The 16,828-nt window shown below is 54.8% G+C and overlaps 7 protein-coding genes across 7 annotated transcripts; 4 read left to right on the top strand and 3 right to left on the bottom strand.

The window, feature by feature from the left end:
• Window positions 1–501: 501 nt before the first annotated feature.
• PpBr36_02149 (uncharacterized protein) lies at window positions 502–3,274 on the top strand (the record flags this gene model as incomplete). The annotated part of the gene is made up of 7 exons (XM_029889332.1): window positions 502–676; window positions 736–762; window positions 824–864; window positions 936–1,704; window positions 1,777–1,809; window positions 1,885–2,166; window positions 2,238–3,274. 7 exons carry the CDS (start codon window positions 502–504, stop codon window positions 3,272–3,274), a joined length of 2,364 nt encoding a protein of 787 aa, XP_029751157.1.
• A 1,260-nt stretch (window positions 3,275–4,534) lies between these two features.
• Window positions 4,535–5,348, top strand: PpBr36_02148 (uncharacterized protein; the record flags this gene model as incomplete). The annotated part of the gene is made up of 3 exons (XM_029889331.1): window positions 4,535–4,695; window positions 4,774–4,889; window positions 5,014–5,348. 3 exons carry the CDS (start codon window positions 4,535–4,537, stop codon window positions 5,346–5,348), a joined length of 612 nt encoding a protein of 203 aa, XP_029751158.1.
• Window positions 5,349–6,134: 786 nt separating this feature from the next.
• Window positions 6,135–7,319, top strand: PpBr36_02147 (uncharacterized protein; the record flags this gene model as incomplete). The annotated part of the gene is made up of 2 exons (XM_029889330.1): window positions 6,135–6,360; window positions 6,475–7,319. The coding sequence occupies 2 exons, from the start codon at window positions 6,135–6,137 to the stop codon at window positions 7,317–7,319; spliced, it is 1,071 nt and encodes a 356-aa protein (XP_029751161.1).
• A 564-nt stretch (window positions 7,320–7,883) lies between these two features.
• Window positions 7,884–9,424, bottom strand: PpBr36_02146 (uncharacterized protein; the record flags this gene model as incomplete). The annotated part of the gene is made up of 2 exons (XM_029889329.1): window positions 7,884–8,865; window positions 8,982–9,424. 2 exons carry the CDS (start codon window positions 9,422–9,424, stop codon window positions 7,884–7,886), a joined length of 1,425 nt encoding a protein of 474 aa, XP_029751162.1.
• A 973-nt stretch (window positions 9,425–10,397) lies between these two features.
• Window positions 10,398–11,258, bottom strand: PpBr36_02145 (uncharacterized protein; the record flags this gene model as incomplete). Its single annotated transcript, XM_029889328.1, has 1 exon — window positions 10,398–11,258. One exon carries the CDS (start codon window positions 11,256–11,258, stop codon window positions 10,398–10,400), a length of 861 nt encoding a protein of 286 aa, XP_029751159.1.
• Window positions 11,259–11,720: 462 nt separating this feature from the next.
• Window positions 11,721–13,727, bottom strand: PpBr36_02144 (uncharacterized protein; the record flags this gene model as incomplete). Its single annotated transcript, XM_029889327.1, has 1 exon — window positions 11,721–13,727. The coding sequence occupies one exon, from the start codon at window positions 13,725–13,727 to the stop codon at window positions 11,721–11,723; it is 2,007 nt and encodes a 668-aa protein (XP_029751160.1).
• A 1,574-nt stretch (window positions 13,728–15,301) lies between these two features.
• Window positions 15,302–15,541, top strand: PpBr36_02143 (uncharacterized protein; the record flags this gene model as incomplete). Its single annotated transcript, XM_029889326.1, has 2 exons — window positions 15,302–15,344; window positions 15,372–15,541. 2 exons carry the CDS (start codon window positions 15,302–15,304, stop codon window positions 15,539–15,541), a joined length of 213 nt encoding a protein of 70 aa, XP_029751165.1.
• Window positions 15,542–16,828: the final 1,287 nt, after the last annotated feature.

Genomic DNA, 16,828 nt, shown 5'->3' with positions numbered 1-16,828 from the left:
ACGAGCAAGTTCCTGCCAATCTAGCATATGCCATGTCTCAGTTGTAGGGGGAGTCAAGCCCGACATCGATGATATTCTGTACAAAAACACGCCGACAATCGCAACTGGCGACTCATATCAACTTTGATCACGTCAGTCGGGCGTCCTATAAGTCATGTTTCCCGAGTGTCAATCACATGAATTTGATAGGGCACTGGTTCTGAGGAGGCACTACTACGGATGCCACCCCGCACTGTTTTCCTGATCTGCTGCTGCAGAGGCTTGCTAGAGTTTGATACCGGTCCGATGGCAGTGTATTTCAACATTTCGACATTGCTGGAAGCTTAATAAATGTCTTGGCCGCAGTATTCCAGCCCTTGGGTTTCGTATCTTTCCATCTTTCGCCTCCAGTTACGCCTTGATTATCGAGGCAAACAATTTCCTGCCAGCGCTCTTGCTTTGGCAATCCTCTTCACGACAACCGGCATTTCTGCCAGTTATACGTGATCAGGCTACTGGTCCATGATGCATCTCTTGACATGGACGTCGTTTCTCCTCTCTACTGCACTTGGACAGACCGTTCTCGACTTTGTCGATCCGCTGATAGGGACGACAAACGGAGGACATGTCTTTCCTGGCGCTACGTTGCCTTTCGGCATGGCCAAGGCTGTTGCTGATGTTGACCAAGAAAATCAGGGTATGTTCGATCAGAACTTTTGCCGGACAGATGCCTAAGCTGACTATTTGTTTGCACAGGAGGGTTCTCTTTTGGCAACAATAAAAGTAGGTGTTGACTGGTGTTTGAACAGTTACAGTTCTGGCTGACAATGCCGCCATCTACAAGTCACGGGCTTTAGCCATCTTCATGACTCTGGGACCGGAGGAGTAAGTGCCTACATGCGCCATATAATTTGGCGATATGCAAGGCGAGCTCGTTGTTGATGATCGCTACACAGGGCTCTAGTCTTGGCAACTTTCCCCTGTTCGCCCAAACAGGCTGTGCGGGGGATGACCTGAACCGATGCCTGTTTCCAAAAGCCCTACGAGCGACCAGCGGAATCAACTCAACCATAAAGGCCAGCCCTGGATACTTTGCAGTATCTCTAAACACGTCAGTCCATGCAGAGATGACCGTCTCGAACCACACGGCGCTGTACCGCTTCACGTTCCCGACAAACACCGGACTCCCATACCACCCTCTGATCCATGCAGACCTCACCGATCTGCCAGACACTAGGAGCAACGGAACCATGTCGGTTGACCCGGCCACAGGCAGGCTAACCGGCAGCGGTACTTTTCGGCCCTCATTCGGCATCGGCTCTTACAAGATGCACGTGTGCGCAGATTTCAAGGGAGCAAACCTCCGCAACACGGGGGTCTGGGTCAACAACCGAGCAGGACCCGATCCAAAGAGTGTGAGGGTGTACGACGACGGGCAGAACCCCCCGATGCCTGCTGGTGCCTGGGTGCAGTTTGAGGCGCCCTCCAACAACCAAATCCTAGCCCGCGTGGGAGTGTCGGCCATCAGCCCAGAGCAGGCTTGTAGGAGTGCTGAGCGGGAGATTCCAGGGTTTGATTTTGACGGCACGCATAACGCGGCAAGGGAGATTTGGCGTCGGAAACTAGATGTGATCAAGGTCGACTCTACGGGTATCAGCAAGTCTATTATGAAGACGTTTTGGTCAGGGGCTTACCGTGGCCTGATTTCACCGCAAGATTATACCGGTAAGGTGATGCTTTTGCATGGTGTTTGTGGGTTTGCCTGTCTGTTCTGTTTTACTGACTGCGCAGTTTAAGGAGAAAATCCCCTGTGGGATAGCTCGGAGCCTTGTAAGTTCCACTACTGGCTGATTCCCGCATCCCCTTGAAGTCTGCGACGCTAATTCATTTCCGAGAAATGATAAGACTACGAATCTTTCTACTGTATTTGGGATTCTTTCCGTATTGTTCATCCATACATCACCTTGGTTGATCCTTACAGCCAAACACTCATGGTCAGGACTCTCCTCGACATCTACCGCCACGAGGGATACCTCCCCGACTGCCGCATGAGCTTCTGCAAAGGCCTGACGCAAGGCGGCAGCAACGCTGATGTTGTTATAGCAGATGCGTACGTGAAGAGGTCAGGCCTCGGAGACGGGATCGACTGGAATGTGGCATACGAAGCAGTGGTCAAAGATGCCGAAGGTTAGTGCAGATGCAGACTACTGCATGATTATGGGGTCTTGGGTGCCTAACAATAGCATGACCTCTGCCAGTTCAACCGCCCATTTGGACCGTCGAAGGACGTGGCGGTCTCCAGAGCTGGAAGACGCTCGGGTATATACCGGCGGATGACTTTGACCCCAGCGGCACCGGCCTCTTCACGCGCTCCATCTCACGGACTGTCGAGTACGCCTACAACGACTTTTGCATCGGCCTCATGGGCAAAGGGATGGGTGGCAAAGATGGCGACGTGGAAAAGTATTTCAAGCGAGCCGACAACTGGGTGAACCTTTTTGACGAGAAAGCGGGCTCGAGCCTCAAATTGTCGAACACCACGGTCGATACGGGGTTCAAGGGATGGCTGCAGCCCAAATACCTCAACGGCACCTTTGGATGGCAGGACCCTAGCTTCTGCCAGCCGATCCAAAATTTCACAGAGTGCTATCTCAATCCCAAGGGCCACGAGACGTACGAAGGGGGCAGCTGGCTGTATACGTTTTACGCCCCTCAAGACATGGCGCGCCTCGTTTTGAAGCTGGGCGGGGCGAAGAGGTTCGTGGACCGACTGACTTATTTGCACACGACGCCAAATTTGCTGTACATGGGCGACGAGCAGGCATTTCTGCTGATTTATCTGTTTCACTACGCGGGGCGGCCGGGGTTGTCCTCCAAGTATGCGCACTTTTACATTCCGTCGCAATTCAACGACACGATCGCGGGCATCCCGGGCAATGACGACAGTGGCGCCATGGGGAGCTTTAGCACCATGGCCATGCTGGGCTTGTATCCCGTGGCCGGGCAGAACGTCTACCTGATTACTCCGCCTTTCTTCCAGGAGATCAGTCTCACGAATGCAGTCAGCGGCAAGACGGCGACGGTGAGGAATTTGAACTTCGACGCCGGGTACGCAAACATGTACATCCAGAGCGCTACGCTGGACGGGAAACCGTACACGAGGTCCTGGGTCACGCACGATTTCTGGGTCAAAGGGGGCGTTTTGGAGTTGACCCTGGGTCCCAAGGAAAGCACTAGCTGGGGAACGGCGGATGGGGATCTGCCACCGAGTCTTTCGACTGGCGGGTTTGTATAGAAATAGAACAACGTGGCGAGCGTGACGAGCATGGCTTACACGGTACAGGTAGTGGTTGTAGCCTGCGTAGCTTGCGCAAGGTAGCTTGGGTATAGGTATGCTGTAGCAATGCAAGCTTTAGGCGCTAATGTCTTAGTCTACCCGCTCCGCTCTATCGCCACTTGGCACACCGAGGGTTTCCTTTTTCTCTTGCAACTAGACAACTCACCGTCGGAAGAGGACGAAACTTGGTTGGCATACAATCAAGCATTCACGGCTTGTCTGTACATGTTGATAGAGGTGAGGCCGAGGTCCACATGTACCGCGACAGCCTCAGGGTGCGTTTATGAAGACAAGCTATATCAAAAACCGCCAGATCCGCTGCCAAAGTGCTGGACCCTGGAATACCGTCACTCTAGTTGGCCACTGGCGGAACCAAAACTCCCATCATTCGTCGTCTCGCCAACCATATGACTTTTAGTATCAACGATGGATAGTGATTCCGCTTGGATCGTGGGGTAGAACCCTGAAACGAAGATGGGAGTTATTAAGGATGCCCATCTCCCGAGGCTGAAAGCTACCCGACACGAATCGGAGCTAAACGTCGGCTAGAACCTAGAATAGCGCCACCGGCACGGACGGCGCACCAGGCCTGATGGGCCAACTCGATGATTCCCGACGGATCTAACACCGTAGCGGAAGAAGAATGATGCGAGTGCAACGGACGCGTTGGAAGCTGAAGGGTCTCTCCACAGGTGGCACATTTTTTTTTTTTTTTTTTTTTTTTTTTTTTTTTTTTTTTTTTTTTTTTTTTTTTTTCCCTGGCTGCCTCTCTCCGGCTGTGCTGGCTCTCACGCTAAAAACAATCGCACGCTTGCAGCGAAATGAAATCCCCTCTGGGGGACAGAGTTAGGACAAAGGTCAGGTCATTTTTCTGGTCTGGACCATACTAGCTTTCGTCCCTGTGCGAAGCAGTGCGCGGGGGTTGCCGACAGCAAGATTCCAGACGATCCTTCTCGACCTTTATGCGACATAGTTAGTACCTGCCTTTAACGCAGCTGAGGTGTCTATGGAAACGTGGGCAGTTTGCAGAGTTTACAAATACGTACCGTCGCCGCACCCTGTTCTGCTGCTTTTGCTCGCTCGTAGATTCTCCATCAAGCTTCAACAAACATCGTGATTCTACAGCAATTGTCTGTCTGCCTTTTTGTAACTCTAATCTTGATACTGCCGCCCCCCCAACAAAAAGAAAAGAAAAAAAAAAAAAATACCCAGCCCAACATGGTCGCTCTCAAACCACTCATCCTCCTGGGACTTGTCGCAAATGCGACTGCTGCAGGTCACGGCGAACAGCACGCCAATGCGGTGCATGCCAGGCAGGACTATGGCAAGGGCAAAGGAACAGGCAGCTCTAAATGCGGCAAGCTGAACTTTATCTTTACGTAAGTCGCCCGTCGTCGCTTGATTTGCTGCTCGTGGAACAAGCAGATGCTGACTGACACGACACACGAATGCCACAGCGGCGTACCATGGGACCACCCAGCAATCAAGGCTTCGGGTCGTGACCCGGCCATGGTTGAGGCTGCCATCAAGTACGATATCCAGACTATTGTGCAAGCTGGGTATAATATCAAGGGTGAGCATCGACACTTTGCTTCGTTCGGCCATGTGATGATGATGATGATGATGATGATGATGATGATGATGATGATGATGATGCAACTTGCTGACCAGACGCTGCTATCGATGGTCCAAAACAGCCGTCCTTGTGGGCCCCGAGAACCCCCTCAGCGACATCGCAGATGAGCTGGCCAACGTCCCCGGAGTCAAGGACTGGACGGCGACGGGAGTGGGCTACGGCCTGCGCGGGTCCAACGCGACGGCGCTGACGGTCAGGTTCACGGACGTGATCCAGCTGTTCCGGGACAAGCAGCCGGCCGCACCCATCCTGTTTAACTACTCGCCCGTCACCAGCCTGTGGGCCATCCAGCAAAAGTTTCCGCTGCCGGCCGGGACCAACTGCTCGGCCGAGGGCAAGCCGGGCAAGAACTATGGCATCGCCATCCACTGCAGTGCGTGCCCGCCGTCAAACTAGGTAAAAAGGATTTTAATGGGCAGGGCGGCTTTGTGTTCAGTACCGTACATAAGTCTGTAATGGTGGGAAGGAGGCTTGGCTTGGCTTGGCTTGGGAAAGGTGGCAATAGAGGCTTCATGGTGTGGCAAGGGTTATTATTTGGGATGTTGGTATCTTCTATATATGGGTGGCACGGCACGGAAGCAAAGCTTTACAAGGCTTGATACGTTTTTTTCTTTTTTTTTCTTTTTTTTTTTTCTATAGCAGCGATAGTAATTACAATTTCTTTTCTCTTGCCCCCTCCTTCGGCTCCATGATTTACCGCCCAATCAAGCGCCGACGCGAGACTGGCGCCTGAAAAATCTCACCTTGCCGAGGGTCCGAAGTCCAGGCATCCAATCGATCAGTGTGCAGCGTTGCATTTTCTCCATTGCTGTCAGCAGTGGGCCGGAGCAAATGAGACGCAAATCTCTTGCAGACCCCGGTTTCCACGGTTCCATTCTGGCCTCGATTCTCGACTGCGATGCAAGAGGGGGGGCCAATGCCAAGCGGCATAGTGGACATCTCATTTACATAGCCTTACCGATTCGAGGAAGGACGGATGGAGTTATTTACCATGGACGGTTTCTTCGGGACGGCCCCGTCCTTTTTTACCTTGGTGCCCGCGGCTTCTTGCATCTTGATCTCTCGGGAAGTGGTTTTTTTTATGCTTTTTGCTTTTCCACCCCGTCGTCAACCCGGCGATCCGACGGGAACCTGCGTCTTTTGTACCAAGAGTCTCGCTCGACGACGACATTTGCAGCCAACATGGCTGTCATGGCAGTTCTCGTTCTGGCCCTAGGCTTGTTCTGTCGCCTGAGCGTCCAGCAAATAGATACGACGTACACGCAGGGCAAGAATGGCGTCTTTTGGATATATCCGACCGAGAGCCAGACCTTTAGCACCCTCGACGTCGTCAACGTGTCGTGGCGTGCGCCGTTCAAGAATCCCAAGCTTTTTACGTTTTGTATAGAAAAAGACGTCGTCTCACAACGTAGGGTTTTTTTTTTTTTTTTTTTTTTTGGTTTTTTTTTTTTTTGGGTATTTTGGTTTCAACCGGCATCGACAGGGAAAGGACATGTGCTGATCACAGTACAATGAAACACAGAAAAGGCGACAAATGCAAACGATCCAGGTGACGGCTGGCTGCTGGTCAAGCTCGACTTTACCGCGCCCGAGGCCTGCTGGTTCAACCTGCGGCCGGGCGACGACGCTCAGGGCGGCGCCAACAGCCCGCGCTTTGGCATTAGGGACAACCCGAGGCCGCAGCTGACCACGATCGGAATCACGCCCACTCCCGAGCCGACCAGCGCCGGAGCGTCGTCCACTTCCTTGTCGACGCTCTCGACGGTGACGACGACCAGCGCGGCGGCGCCCAGCTCCTCCACCACGAACGGCACCCCTGCAGCAGGCACGCCACAGGGCGCCTCGGGCAGCGCGACCAACGACGGCGGCGGCGGCAGCAGCAGCAGCAGCAGCAGCAGCAGCAGCAGCTCGGACGGCCTCTCTGTCGGCGCCAAGGCCGGCATCGGCATCGGCGCGGCGATCGGCGCCATCGCGCTGCTCGTGTTGGTCTTTTTCCTGGGACGGCGGTCGTCGCGACACGGTTCCGACGCCGTCGCGGCGAGCCCGCCGACGCAGCCGAGCGAACTCCACAACAACACGCCCTCGGTGGCGCACTCGCAGCCGGCGACGGGCTACGGGGACGGGTGGACGCCGACGTACGAGGCCGAGTCCAAGACGCCCGTGACCTCGGTTGGGTACTACCACCCGCAGCAGCCGCCGATGGCGCATGCGCACCAGGCTGGCTCGCCCACGACGGCGACGTCGGAGCTCGGCACCGTGCACAACGCGGCCGAGCTGGCGGGCCAATTGCCGCATGATCGGGCGGCCGAGCTGTCGCTCAACACGCCGCCGAACCGGACTGTTGAGAACCAAAAATTCATTCCTTGATTTTTGCGTATACGACTTTTTTTTGAAATATTTCCGTCTGTATATTATTATTTTTTTTAGTGTCAATCACGGAACAACGCCGTAGTGCAGTCAATCAAACAAGTGTCAAGGACTGTCGGTGTGTGTGATGCACTGGTGCTCAACCCCAACTTCTCCCTGTATCGGTCTGTATCAACACTAAGCAATTTTTTTATTCAAAGCTTGTGCAAGCTTCTCTATATATAGTTCAGGTAAAAAAAAGAAAGAAAAAAACCAAAAGAAAACCAAAAGAAAATACAAAAGTATACAGCCTGTAGGCCATTGTGCAAGAAAATGCAGTGCAAACAAGTACAGTTTCCAACGTCAGACCACAAAAGAGAGACGGCTTTTATGTTTTTCAAGCTCAGACATGAAGACCGTATGCATCATCCGCCCAAAACTCCCTAAATCCAACCAGCCAACCAACCAACCAACCAACCAACCAACTATATCCCTCCCAAACCCCATCATCGAGCGAGGAAACTCAACCTCGCAATCAATCAATCGTCTCGGACGCTGGTCTTTCTCGGAAGGAGAGAAAGCCATTTAGCGAAAACACTCGTCCTCGACGCTGCCGTTGCCGTTCCGGCGGCAGATCTCGCTCCAGCCCCAGTGGGTCTGGCCGCCCTCGTACTCAAAGTTGTCGCTCGTCAGGGCGACGCTGTACAAGACGCACTTCTTGCCGGCGGCGTCGTGCGAGGCGCCCGCGCAGGCCGAGTCGAAGCTGCAGCGCGCGTGGCACTCAAAGGCGGTGTGGACGCCGTCGTCGCTGCGGACGATCTTGTCGGCCAGGGCGGGCGACGGGCTTCCCTTGGCCCGCTTGCCGCAGTAGACCCTCAGCACGGCGGGCGAGGCGGTCGCGGTCACGGTGGTGGTGGTGACGGTGGTGGTGGTGAGCTCGTGGGCCGTGGCGGTAGGGGGCAGGGTGACGAAGCTGGTGTCGACGGTGCGGGTCTCGACGACCGTGGTGGAGTAGTCGGTCGACGTCGCCCTGGCCGTGCTGGTCTCGGTGACGGTCTCGGTCTGGTAGTGGGTCTCGGTGCTGGTGGCGAAGTGGGTGGCCAGGAGGGTGGTGTAGTCGGTCGTCGAGTGGATGTAGGTCGACGAGTGGAAGTCGGTGGACGTCAGGGTCCGGACCGACGAGATGACGCTGACGATCGAGGCCGTGCTGACGGTGACGGTGGTCGTGGTCGTCGAGGTCGGGCCCACCGTCTTGGTGCTGGTGGTCGGGGTGACCGTCATGGTCGAGGTGTAGCTGGTGCTGGTGGAGACCGGGACCGAGACGAGGCAGGCGCAGGCGCTGGAAATGCGGACAGACGGCGCCACGACCGCGCCGTTTCTGGTCAAGGGAGCGCATTTGCTGTTGATGTTGTCGACATAGGACGGCGAGGGAGCCGTGCGACGCCGCAGGTACGTCGCCATGGTGGTGCTCGTCGCGACGTGCTCGGTGGCGGTGGCCTCGACGGTGGAGGTCAAGGTCGGGATCCAGGTGACGTATACGGTGGCGGTGACATCCGCGGTTTTGCTCCTGTTGGTTCATTGTCAGCGTCATGTTTTTTTTTTTTTTTTTTTTTTTTTTTTTTTTTTTTTTTTTTTTCTTTAGAGTCTTTTGCCTCCACACCCTTGCAGCAAAATGCAACTTACAAAGTCTCTGTCTTGGTGCTCGTCTCGGTAGTCACCGTGTTCTCCCTCTCCGTGGTGAGCAGGATGGTCGAGGCGGACCTGGACTCGGTCACGGTCGTGTAGATTGTGGAGGAGACATGCTCCGTGGAGGTGCCGGTGACATAGACCCTGGTGCTTTCGTGCTCATCGGTGATGTCGGTGGTGTACGACGTCTCGGTGGCCGTGACCTCGGCAGTGCTCAGCGCGTCAGCCAGCGTCGTGGTCGTAGTGGCAGTTTCATAGACAGTGGAGACGCCCGACACCACTGTCGTCTTGCTCAGGATGCTGCTGCAAAAGGCACTGGCATCCAAGCTCTTGCCGGCTTTGTTGATGGCATTGTAGCAGACGTCACCGTTGCAGGTGGCCGTCTGTGCCGACGCGACGCCGGTGAGAGCCAGAAGGGTGTAGAAGAGGGAGGTCCTCATGTTGGGCAGGTTTTGGTCGAGCGGGAATCGAACTAAACGAGTGAAAGAAAGCGAGTGTGCTGCTGGACGCTAAACGAATGTGTCCCAGAAATGTTTGTGTGGGTAAAGGATCTCTCGAGTGATGAGCGGATGAGGAGAATGAAGAATTGTACAAACCGATCGAGGTCCTTTCAATCCATTATATACACATCTATCTCACTTGACTATTTTTTCCCACGTGCAACACCCATCGTACCATGTCTCGATATCAAATGTATCAAATGTTCCTGCATCAGTCACGGCCAGCTCCGTATAGGGAGCGCTCATCAGCTGAGAGTCGCCGCCAAACAAAAAAAAAAGACCCTGCAAGGGACTCGAAATGCAGTATATCGTGAACCCTTGAACATAGGTCTGGACCTCTGTGAGCTCAGCGTAAATCTCATCGCGAGCAGGGGTAAACAAAAAGCCCTGCAAGCCCTGCTACCTCGAGGCGTTCAGCTCGACCGGGAGTATGCGATGTTTTTAGTAGCATGCAAGGAAAGGTCCGAGGCGCCACGATCACTCCGAGTCCATTAACACGCGCAAATAAGACCAGGGTAGTCGGTCTAGACTAAACGCTCAAAATAACAACCCTGAGCTCAGCCTTAACCTCAACAGCAGCCCTGCCATTGTTTCTTTGGTATTAAAATATCATGTACTCTCCTCGCAGTCTTCCCTCTTCAAAAACCCCCCAGCTGTCCGCGCCACCCAAGCTGGTGCCAAGAAACGGCAAAGAATCAACTCTGCATCATCAGCCTCAACCTCGATCACGCTATTGATGAAACCGCTTGTTATAACCATCAAATGCTGAAAGACATCAATTTTACGCTGCTGGGATTATTGCTTATCCTGGTTTGCTTGCACATGCCCCTATTAGACACGTTCAACGAGTCTTGGTAGGGGCTCTCACCAACGCCACAAATCTACCCGGACGTTGACCAATCATGACACCCCATTACTCCCACAGGGGAGAGTAACTGTAGTTCTCTTGCACATCTCCAACCTTGTCCTCTTTGCCACCCTCATCGTAGCCATCACCGTCGTGCCAATCGCCCACCACGTCCTCCTCCTCCTCCTCCTCCTCCTCTTCATCTTGGTCTCCATCACCCCCAGCAATCTCCCCCTCCTCAACCGCTCCCGCAGGGTCCCCCTTAGCCCTCGTGCCTTTCAAGTTCACGAGCCACTTGTCGACCAGAGTCCTCTGCCACCTGATCAGCCCCTTTACCCTCCCGTTCCTGACCAGATTCCACCTCGACCCGCCACCAGCCGCCACGTACTCGTCCCGAATCGCCGTCAGGGCCTTGCGCTCCCACGCCCGGATCGGCATCGTCCCGCCGGGCGCCAGATCCGCCATCGCGTCGTCCCACTCGCCATCGGCCTGCTCCAGCTCCCTCTCGTTCCGCACGCAGTCCGGGCAGTCGCCGTCACCATCCCGCCGGATCCACCGCGGGGCCAGCGTGCCCGTCCACTCGATCGTCGTGCAGACCGACGCCGTGCTCGGCGACCTCTCCCGACCCCGCCGCTGCCGTCTGGGCCTGATGTGGGTGTCGTCTGTGATGAAGTCCTCGTGAGTCTCTATGCCGAGGGCGTTTTCTGGCGACCACGTCGGGTGCGAGTACGCCTGCTCCGCGGTCGGCCGGTCGTGCGCGTGCGATCCCCGCCGCTTCTGCCGGTGCACGCTGCACTCGACGCTGCGCAGCGCCGGGCGCGATAGGTATCTGAGGCGCTCCTCCATGGGAACGTTGGACAGGTTGAGCATGTGGCCGCACGACCTGTCGCTGATGGGGAACATGATGAACATGTGATATTGGCACATTTTTTTTTGTCGAGAATAGAGAATTGGAGGGGGTAGTTGCTGTCGTGCGTTATGGCGGCATTTTTCTTGCGGTTCTGCACCGTGTAGAGGTCTTGTTTGGGCTGTATGAGCTGTATGGGCTGTACGGGCTGTATGGGCCTTAAAGATGAATGGAATTGATACCAATGCAATGCAAACCCAGACAGATAATGTTGACTGACCAAAGATGTTTGTTCAACCCCATGATTGACTTGCCCACTGTCGAGTTGACTGCCAAAGCTCGCCCATGTTGACCGCGCATGCCCGTTTTGACTGCCTTGAAAAAAAAAAAAAAAAAAAAAAAAGAAGGAGTGAGTACAATGTGAATTTCTGACGGGTGTTGCAGTCTAGCAAAGCCAGCAGGTACAATCTAGATATCTAACAAAGGTAACGCCAAACACCAACGCCGGTCCCAGATTTATCCCAAGAGGTGAAAAGCCATAATCACCACCCAAACTTCTCGACGGCAACCCTCACTTTAGACCCACGCCCAATCGCATCGGCGCAAGCATTCCTGACCTCGCGGTTCATACTATCCGGCCCCGACACAACCACTCCCACCATGCTGTCCTCGCCCTCGTCACTATCAATCCACGTCTTCACGATCCCCACCGTGTCGGGCCGGCCGGCTTCTTGGGTCGGTTGCGGGATCACCAGCTCCAGCCCAGCATCGACGAGCTCGGTCAGGCGCTCGGCGGGGATCCAGTCGGCATGCGACCGAGATCGGGTCACCCACAAGAGGCGAACACGTTGCTTTGTGGGCGATTCGGAGAGCAGCGCGGCCGCGAGCGGGTAAACAACGGCGATGCCCGACCCGCCAGCCACCAGAACGGCCGTGTCGCAGGCGCGCAGCATGTCAAGGGCATGCGAGGAGCCGTATGGGCCGTCGAGGCGGGCCGACAGTCGAACCGGAGCTGGAGGGTGCGGGACAAGTGAGGATCCCTGGCGTTCCTGCACGTGGCGAAGCAGATCCCTGGTGAAGCCGGCGTGCGTGCGGATGAGGAGGTTCAGCCACGCGTGTTGGCCCGGCTGGTGGCCTGGCGCTGCGGACGCGATGGTGAATGGGTGCGCTTGCAAGGTATGCGAACGACCCAGGGAGGGCACGGTAAGGAAGACGTGGTCGGTTGGGAGCCAACCTGCCGAGATGCACTTGGGAAGATAAGAACCAATAAACCGGACCGGTGGCCCCGATGTTATTGTCCAGTCGGCCGAAAGCATCATGGTCTCGCCATCTTCCAGAACCACAACATCCGCGTCGACCGTGGTTGACCTCAGTCGCAATCTCCAAACCAGCCGGTCGAGTATAAAGATTCCCCCAGCAATGAGGACATAGGGCCGCGCGGTCGGAAAGTGCAAGTAGAGAAACACCAGTCCGGCAAGCTGCAGCAGAACATGGCTGACGAGGAAGAGCTCGTAGCACTTTTGCCTGACTGTGCCCAGCGACGTCAAGAACAAAAGCTGATATGGTATGAAGGCCGCCAGGCCCAGATAGATCAAGGGGTGCGTAAAGTACTGCCACGCCGTGACGGGGTTCAGCCACTCGGGCGCCAAGACGAACTGGAACAGCAGCATGCCGACCATGTGAAACAAGGCCTCAAAGCACATCAATTCGCCGACACGGCGGTGAAAAATGTTGAGCGCCTCGTATGAGCGACCCGTAAGGAAGCGGATAGGTTGGTTCTTTGCCGAGAGGAGATATAGAAGAGGTAGGTTGACGATAAAAACGAAACCGGCTCGATCGGCAGTCACAAAGAAGTAAGGACCCGACACGGGGCATCGGTAAAAGTGGAAAAATACGTTGATGCCGAGCCAACACAACACAAACAGAGAGACTCCGTTGGCCGGAAGGGCGCGGTTGATGATGGGGATCGGAGAGGGTTGATAGGCCAGCCATGCCCGGATTCGGTTCCACATAGCCCTCGGTCCTGGAGTCCTGGACTTGTTCCCACCCGAGGCGTTCGCCCTTGAGCGGAGGAGGGGTAGACGCTCAATGTCGACATTATCGTAGGCAGGCTTGGGTAACAGAGGCGGTGTGGCGGAGCCTTGTATGGTACTGCTTCCTGAAGAGAGGTTTTCGTCATTTGCGTCGTTGGCTGGACTTGCAGGACGTGTTGTGGAACCAGAGGAAGTCGGCGACGCCGCTTTGGTCTGCTGAATCCGCTGTCTCCATTTCTCTCGATCAAGGCGTGTCTGACGCCAGTGGGCAGCTGTGAATCCCAAAAGCAGGACGACGATGGCAATGTTGTAGCATGCGGTAATGACTCGTCCTTGGAGCAGCTTCTTGATCAAGTCCAGGACGTAGGCGATGCTTTCTGGATCATTCGGTATGGCGGCCGTTGACGAATTCTCGGCGCGGGGGCCGACGGTTCCTGCTCTCGCCGTAGCGCCTTGTCGGCCTGAATCTAGCACTAAATCCAGTGCCTGGCGCACCCAATCTGCACGTCCAGCCATCGTCCGTAACCTACAGCAGGCACCGAACCTAGGAGCATTAGGGAACGGCGCAAGCGGACAAAGTCGACCCGAAATCCACCATTAACTGCAAATGCACAAAATTAAGCAACCAAGCGGCTGTTGGGTTGCACTTTGTACTCTGTTCTTATCAGATTTCAAAATTGACGATCTGATAAAGATCGAGTCAGAATTGCACGATGCAGGCAACAGCCAGCAAAGTTGGCGTAAATGGATCCGATGACACCTCACGAGTCCCCCCACGCGACCGGCCAGTTTCGCCATCGGACACGGGAATGCATAAAAGCCCGTACAGTGTGTTGTGTGAGTGCCCTGGCGACCGCCTGACCGGCTCATCTTTCTTCCTCCTGACCAGAACCCCACCTTTGCAGGCCGCCTAAACAGTTGGTGACGGCATCCATCCAGAGCAGCTAAACCACGTTTAGTTTTGGGCGCCAACGCCAGCCTGCAAATCTTCTCTAACTTGCTCAAAACATCATGCACAAGTTGCAGCATTGCCCATCAGCCGTCTATTTCTACGCAAATGCCAATCACTTGTCTCATCTGCCCGACAGTCAGGGCGACCAAATTTCGTCCGTGGCGCTTGTTTTCTCCCAGACCTCCTGCAGATTTGCAGTAATTTTGACGCCTGCATTTCCAACACCCGCCGCTTCATGAACAACAAACATCCAAGTGGATACCCGCACCAGCACCCGCACCCGTACCCGCGTCTGGCATCTGGCACCTGGCATCTGGCGGTTCCCGCATTCCACAGCCTGGCGCCGAGCGGCTATCGATCTTGAACTTTTGTTGTCCCGCTCACTTTTTCACTCTCTTGCTTTGCCTACATGTGCCCTGGCAGTCCAGTCAAGCAATCACCCAAACCCATCACCACCCCAGACGCATGTCTCAGCGCCAACGTCGGCGGTGACATTCAAACCACTGCACAGTCGGGCATCAGCTTTGCCAGGCTTCAAGCGCCATCTGCGGCAACCCGTCGATGATTTTGTTTTCTACCCTTGCACTGCCAACCAATGCCCCTAGCACTGGCATCTTCCGAATTCCCGCTGCCAAGGCCGTTTGTGTCTAACCCTCAGTTTAGAGTTGGGTGACACACGGTCTGGCGAGTGTTGGCGCCGTCCTGCTGCCAGCGGCGGCAATGCTCTTCGTCACTCGGCTATGAAAAGCAACTTCTCCACTGTCAAGCTTTGTTGCTTCTTCTATTTGTTGTTCAAACCCAGTCAACCCAGTTTCCATGCGGTAGACACCAGTAATGGGCCGTCATGTGGTACCCATGGGGTTCGTCGGCTCTTCCCGCTTCTCAAAGGCTACGTTGGCCCTGCTATGAAGATATCCCCGGTGGCGTTTTAAATGGTCGCCGAATACCGTACCCTGACTAGGATTCATTCGGCCAGAATAGCAACTTTCGGTCGCCTCCCGCGTGGCCCCTGCTCGAATGCATCCATCTGAAAAGGACCGAACATGACGACCATCGATCGAGGCTTTCTGATTAACCTGCGTCTGTAGTACAACATCTGCCCAGCCCCTTACAGCAGCACCTCGGAGTGCTTACCCCAATGACAAATCGTCTTGCTGCTGGGTGCTTGCTTACCAGCACCGGTACGAGCCCATGACTACCTCAAGCAGGTACCCAGAGCCCGCAGCTTAGCCAGCTAGCACATTTCGACTCCTACAGCTTATGCTTGTGGTACTCGCCGGTCGCGCAAACGCAAGCACGAGGGGATCAGAGGGGACAGAGGGATCGCGTCATGCGGAGCCCAATTCTACACAGCCAACCTCTGGGTTGTACACGCTGAATGGCCGCGAGGTAGGACGGCAATAGAAACGTGGTCGGTGGTACGGCATCTGCGGGCGACCGTCAAGTAACAGAGGGGATGCTGCCACAAGCAACAAAGGAATGAGCATATCCGAACCTCTTTGGGGTCTTTCTGACCGCTATTCCAAGCTGTTTGGTTGGATTTTTGGTAAAGTGAGAAAATCGCATACATGTCGTGACGCCGACAAGCTGGTCCCGCGGCCTTGGCGGCGCAGATCGACTGGGTGCTTTGGCGGACACTCTTCTCACGTCAGTTCGAAAATGATTCGAATAATCAACCATGACTGTTCAGCAAGTCCCTGCAAGTCACGACGTGTAGCTGCTGTCAGGGTGCTGTATGCTACGTAGGTAAAGAAGCTAGGAGCCTGATCAAGTCATATACCCGAGTGAGGGCTTTGACCTGATTAATACCCGAGGTAGGTAATTATCTATCAGACGACCGGGCATCGCCCCTTGTGGCACCCAAGTCATGACATTGAGACAGACAAGGCTCAATCGATATTGAACAAGGGAAGCTGTCATTGACATACAAGAACAAATCAGCTTTTCTTATCATTGACCAGCCTACGAGATAGCTGAGCAGTGGGGTTATCGGAAACGAGCTCCACCAGCTTGATTGCGATTAGGTCGGGCCGTCTCGTTGGTGGTTTGATGGACCCAACCTGGGAGTAGTGGTGTTTGCCATTCAGCTACCTATCTAGGCCAGTATGGGCATTTTCTGGCCATGGGAGAAGCAGCGCTCGTCGTGATATCCTCCCGTTGACCTGACAAGGTTCCTCGGTGTGGGTTGCGCATCTGCATGTTTTTGATCCCTTGAATTCTTTTCCCATTCAACCCCAAGTTTACCCATGTCTTGCTTGGCATCCTTGGAGGGGGTTGCGTCTTCTCGGATACCGTGCATGTGGGGAAACAGCCTGTGATTTTTTTTTTCTCTTTCAGCTCCACTCGTTGCTCTCATCTTTGTCCAATAGTGTGGCGATCCCTCCAAATGGAACTCGTCTGGCTTGCCTTATCTTCAGCCCTTGCTACATTCGGTTGCATCGACAATATTTTTTTTGCGGGGGGAATGCCGAGGAATAAGACGACCCTTGGCAGTTCAGAGGAAAACGGCTCCAGATTTTTCTGATTTTTTTTTTTCTCGCCATGTCGCTTGTGCGCACAAAACCATGGTTGCCCCCTCCCCTTGGCTCCATGTCCGCCTGTCCGTGTGGCAACCCTTATATGTCTTTGGACGTTGTCCTGGAGGTTGTCGTCGTTTCAAGTTACA

This window comes from Pyricularia pennisetigena, chromosome 2 (genome assembly GCF_004337985.1).
Source record: "Pyricularia pennisetigena strain Br36 chromosome 2, whole genome shotgun sequence".
Taxonomy (NCBI): Eukaryota; Fungi; Ascomycota; class Sordariomycetes; order Magnaporthales; family Pyriculariaceae; genus Pyricularia; species Pyricularia pennisetigena.
Note: the sequence above shows the minus strand (reverse complement) of the source record. Positions and strands in the feature narration are given on the sequence as shown.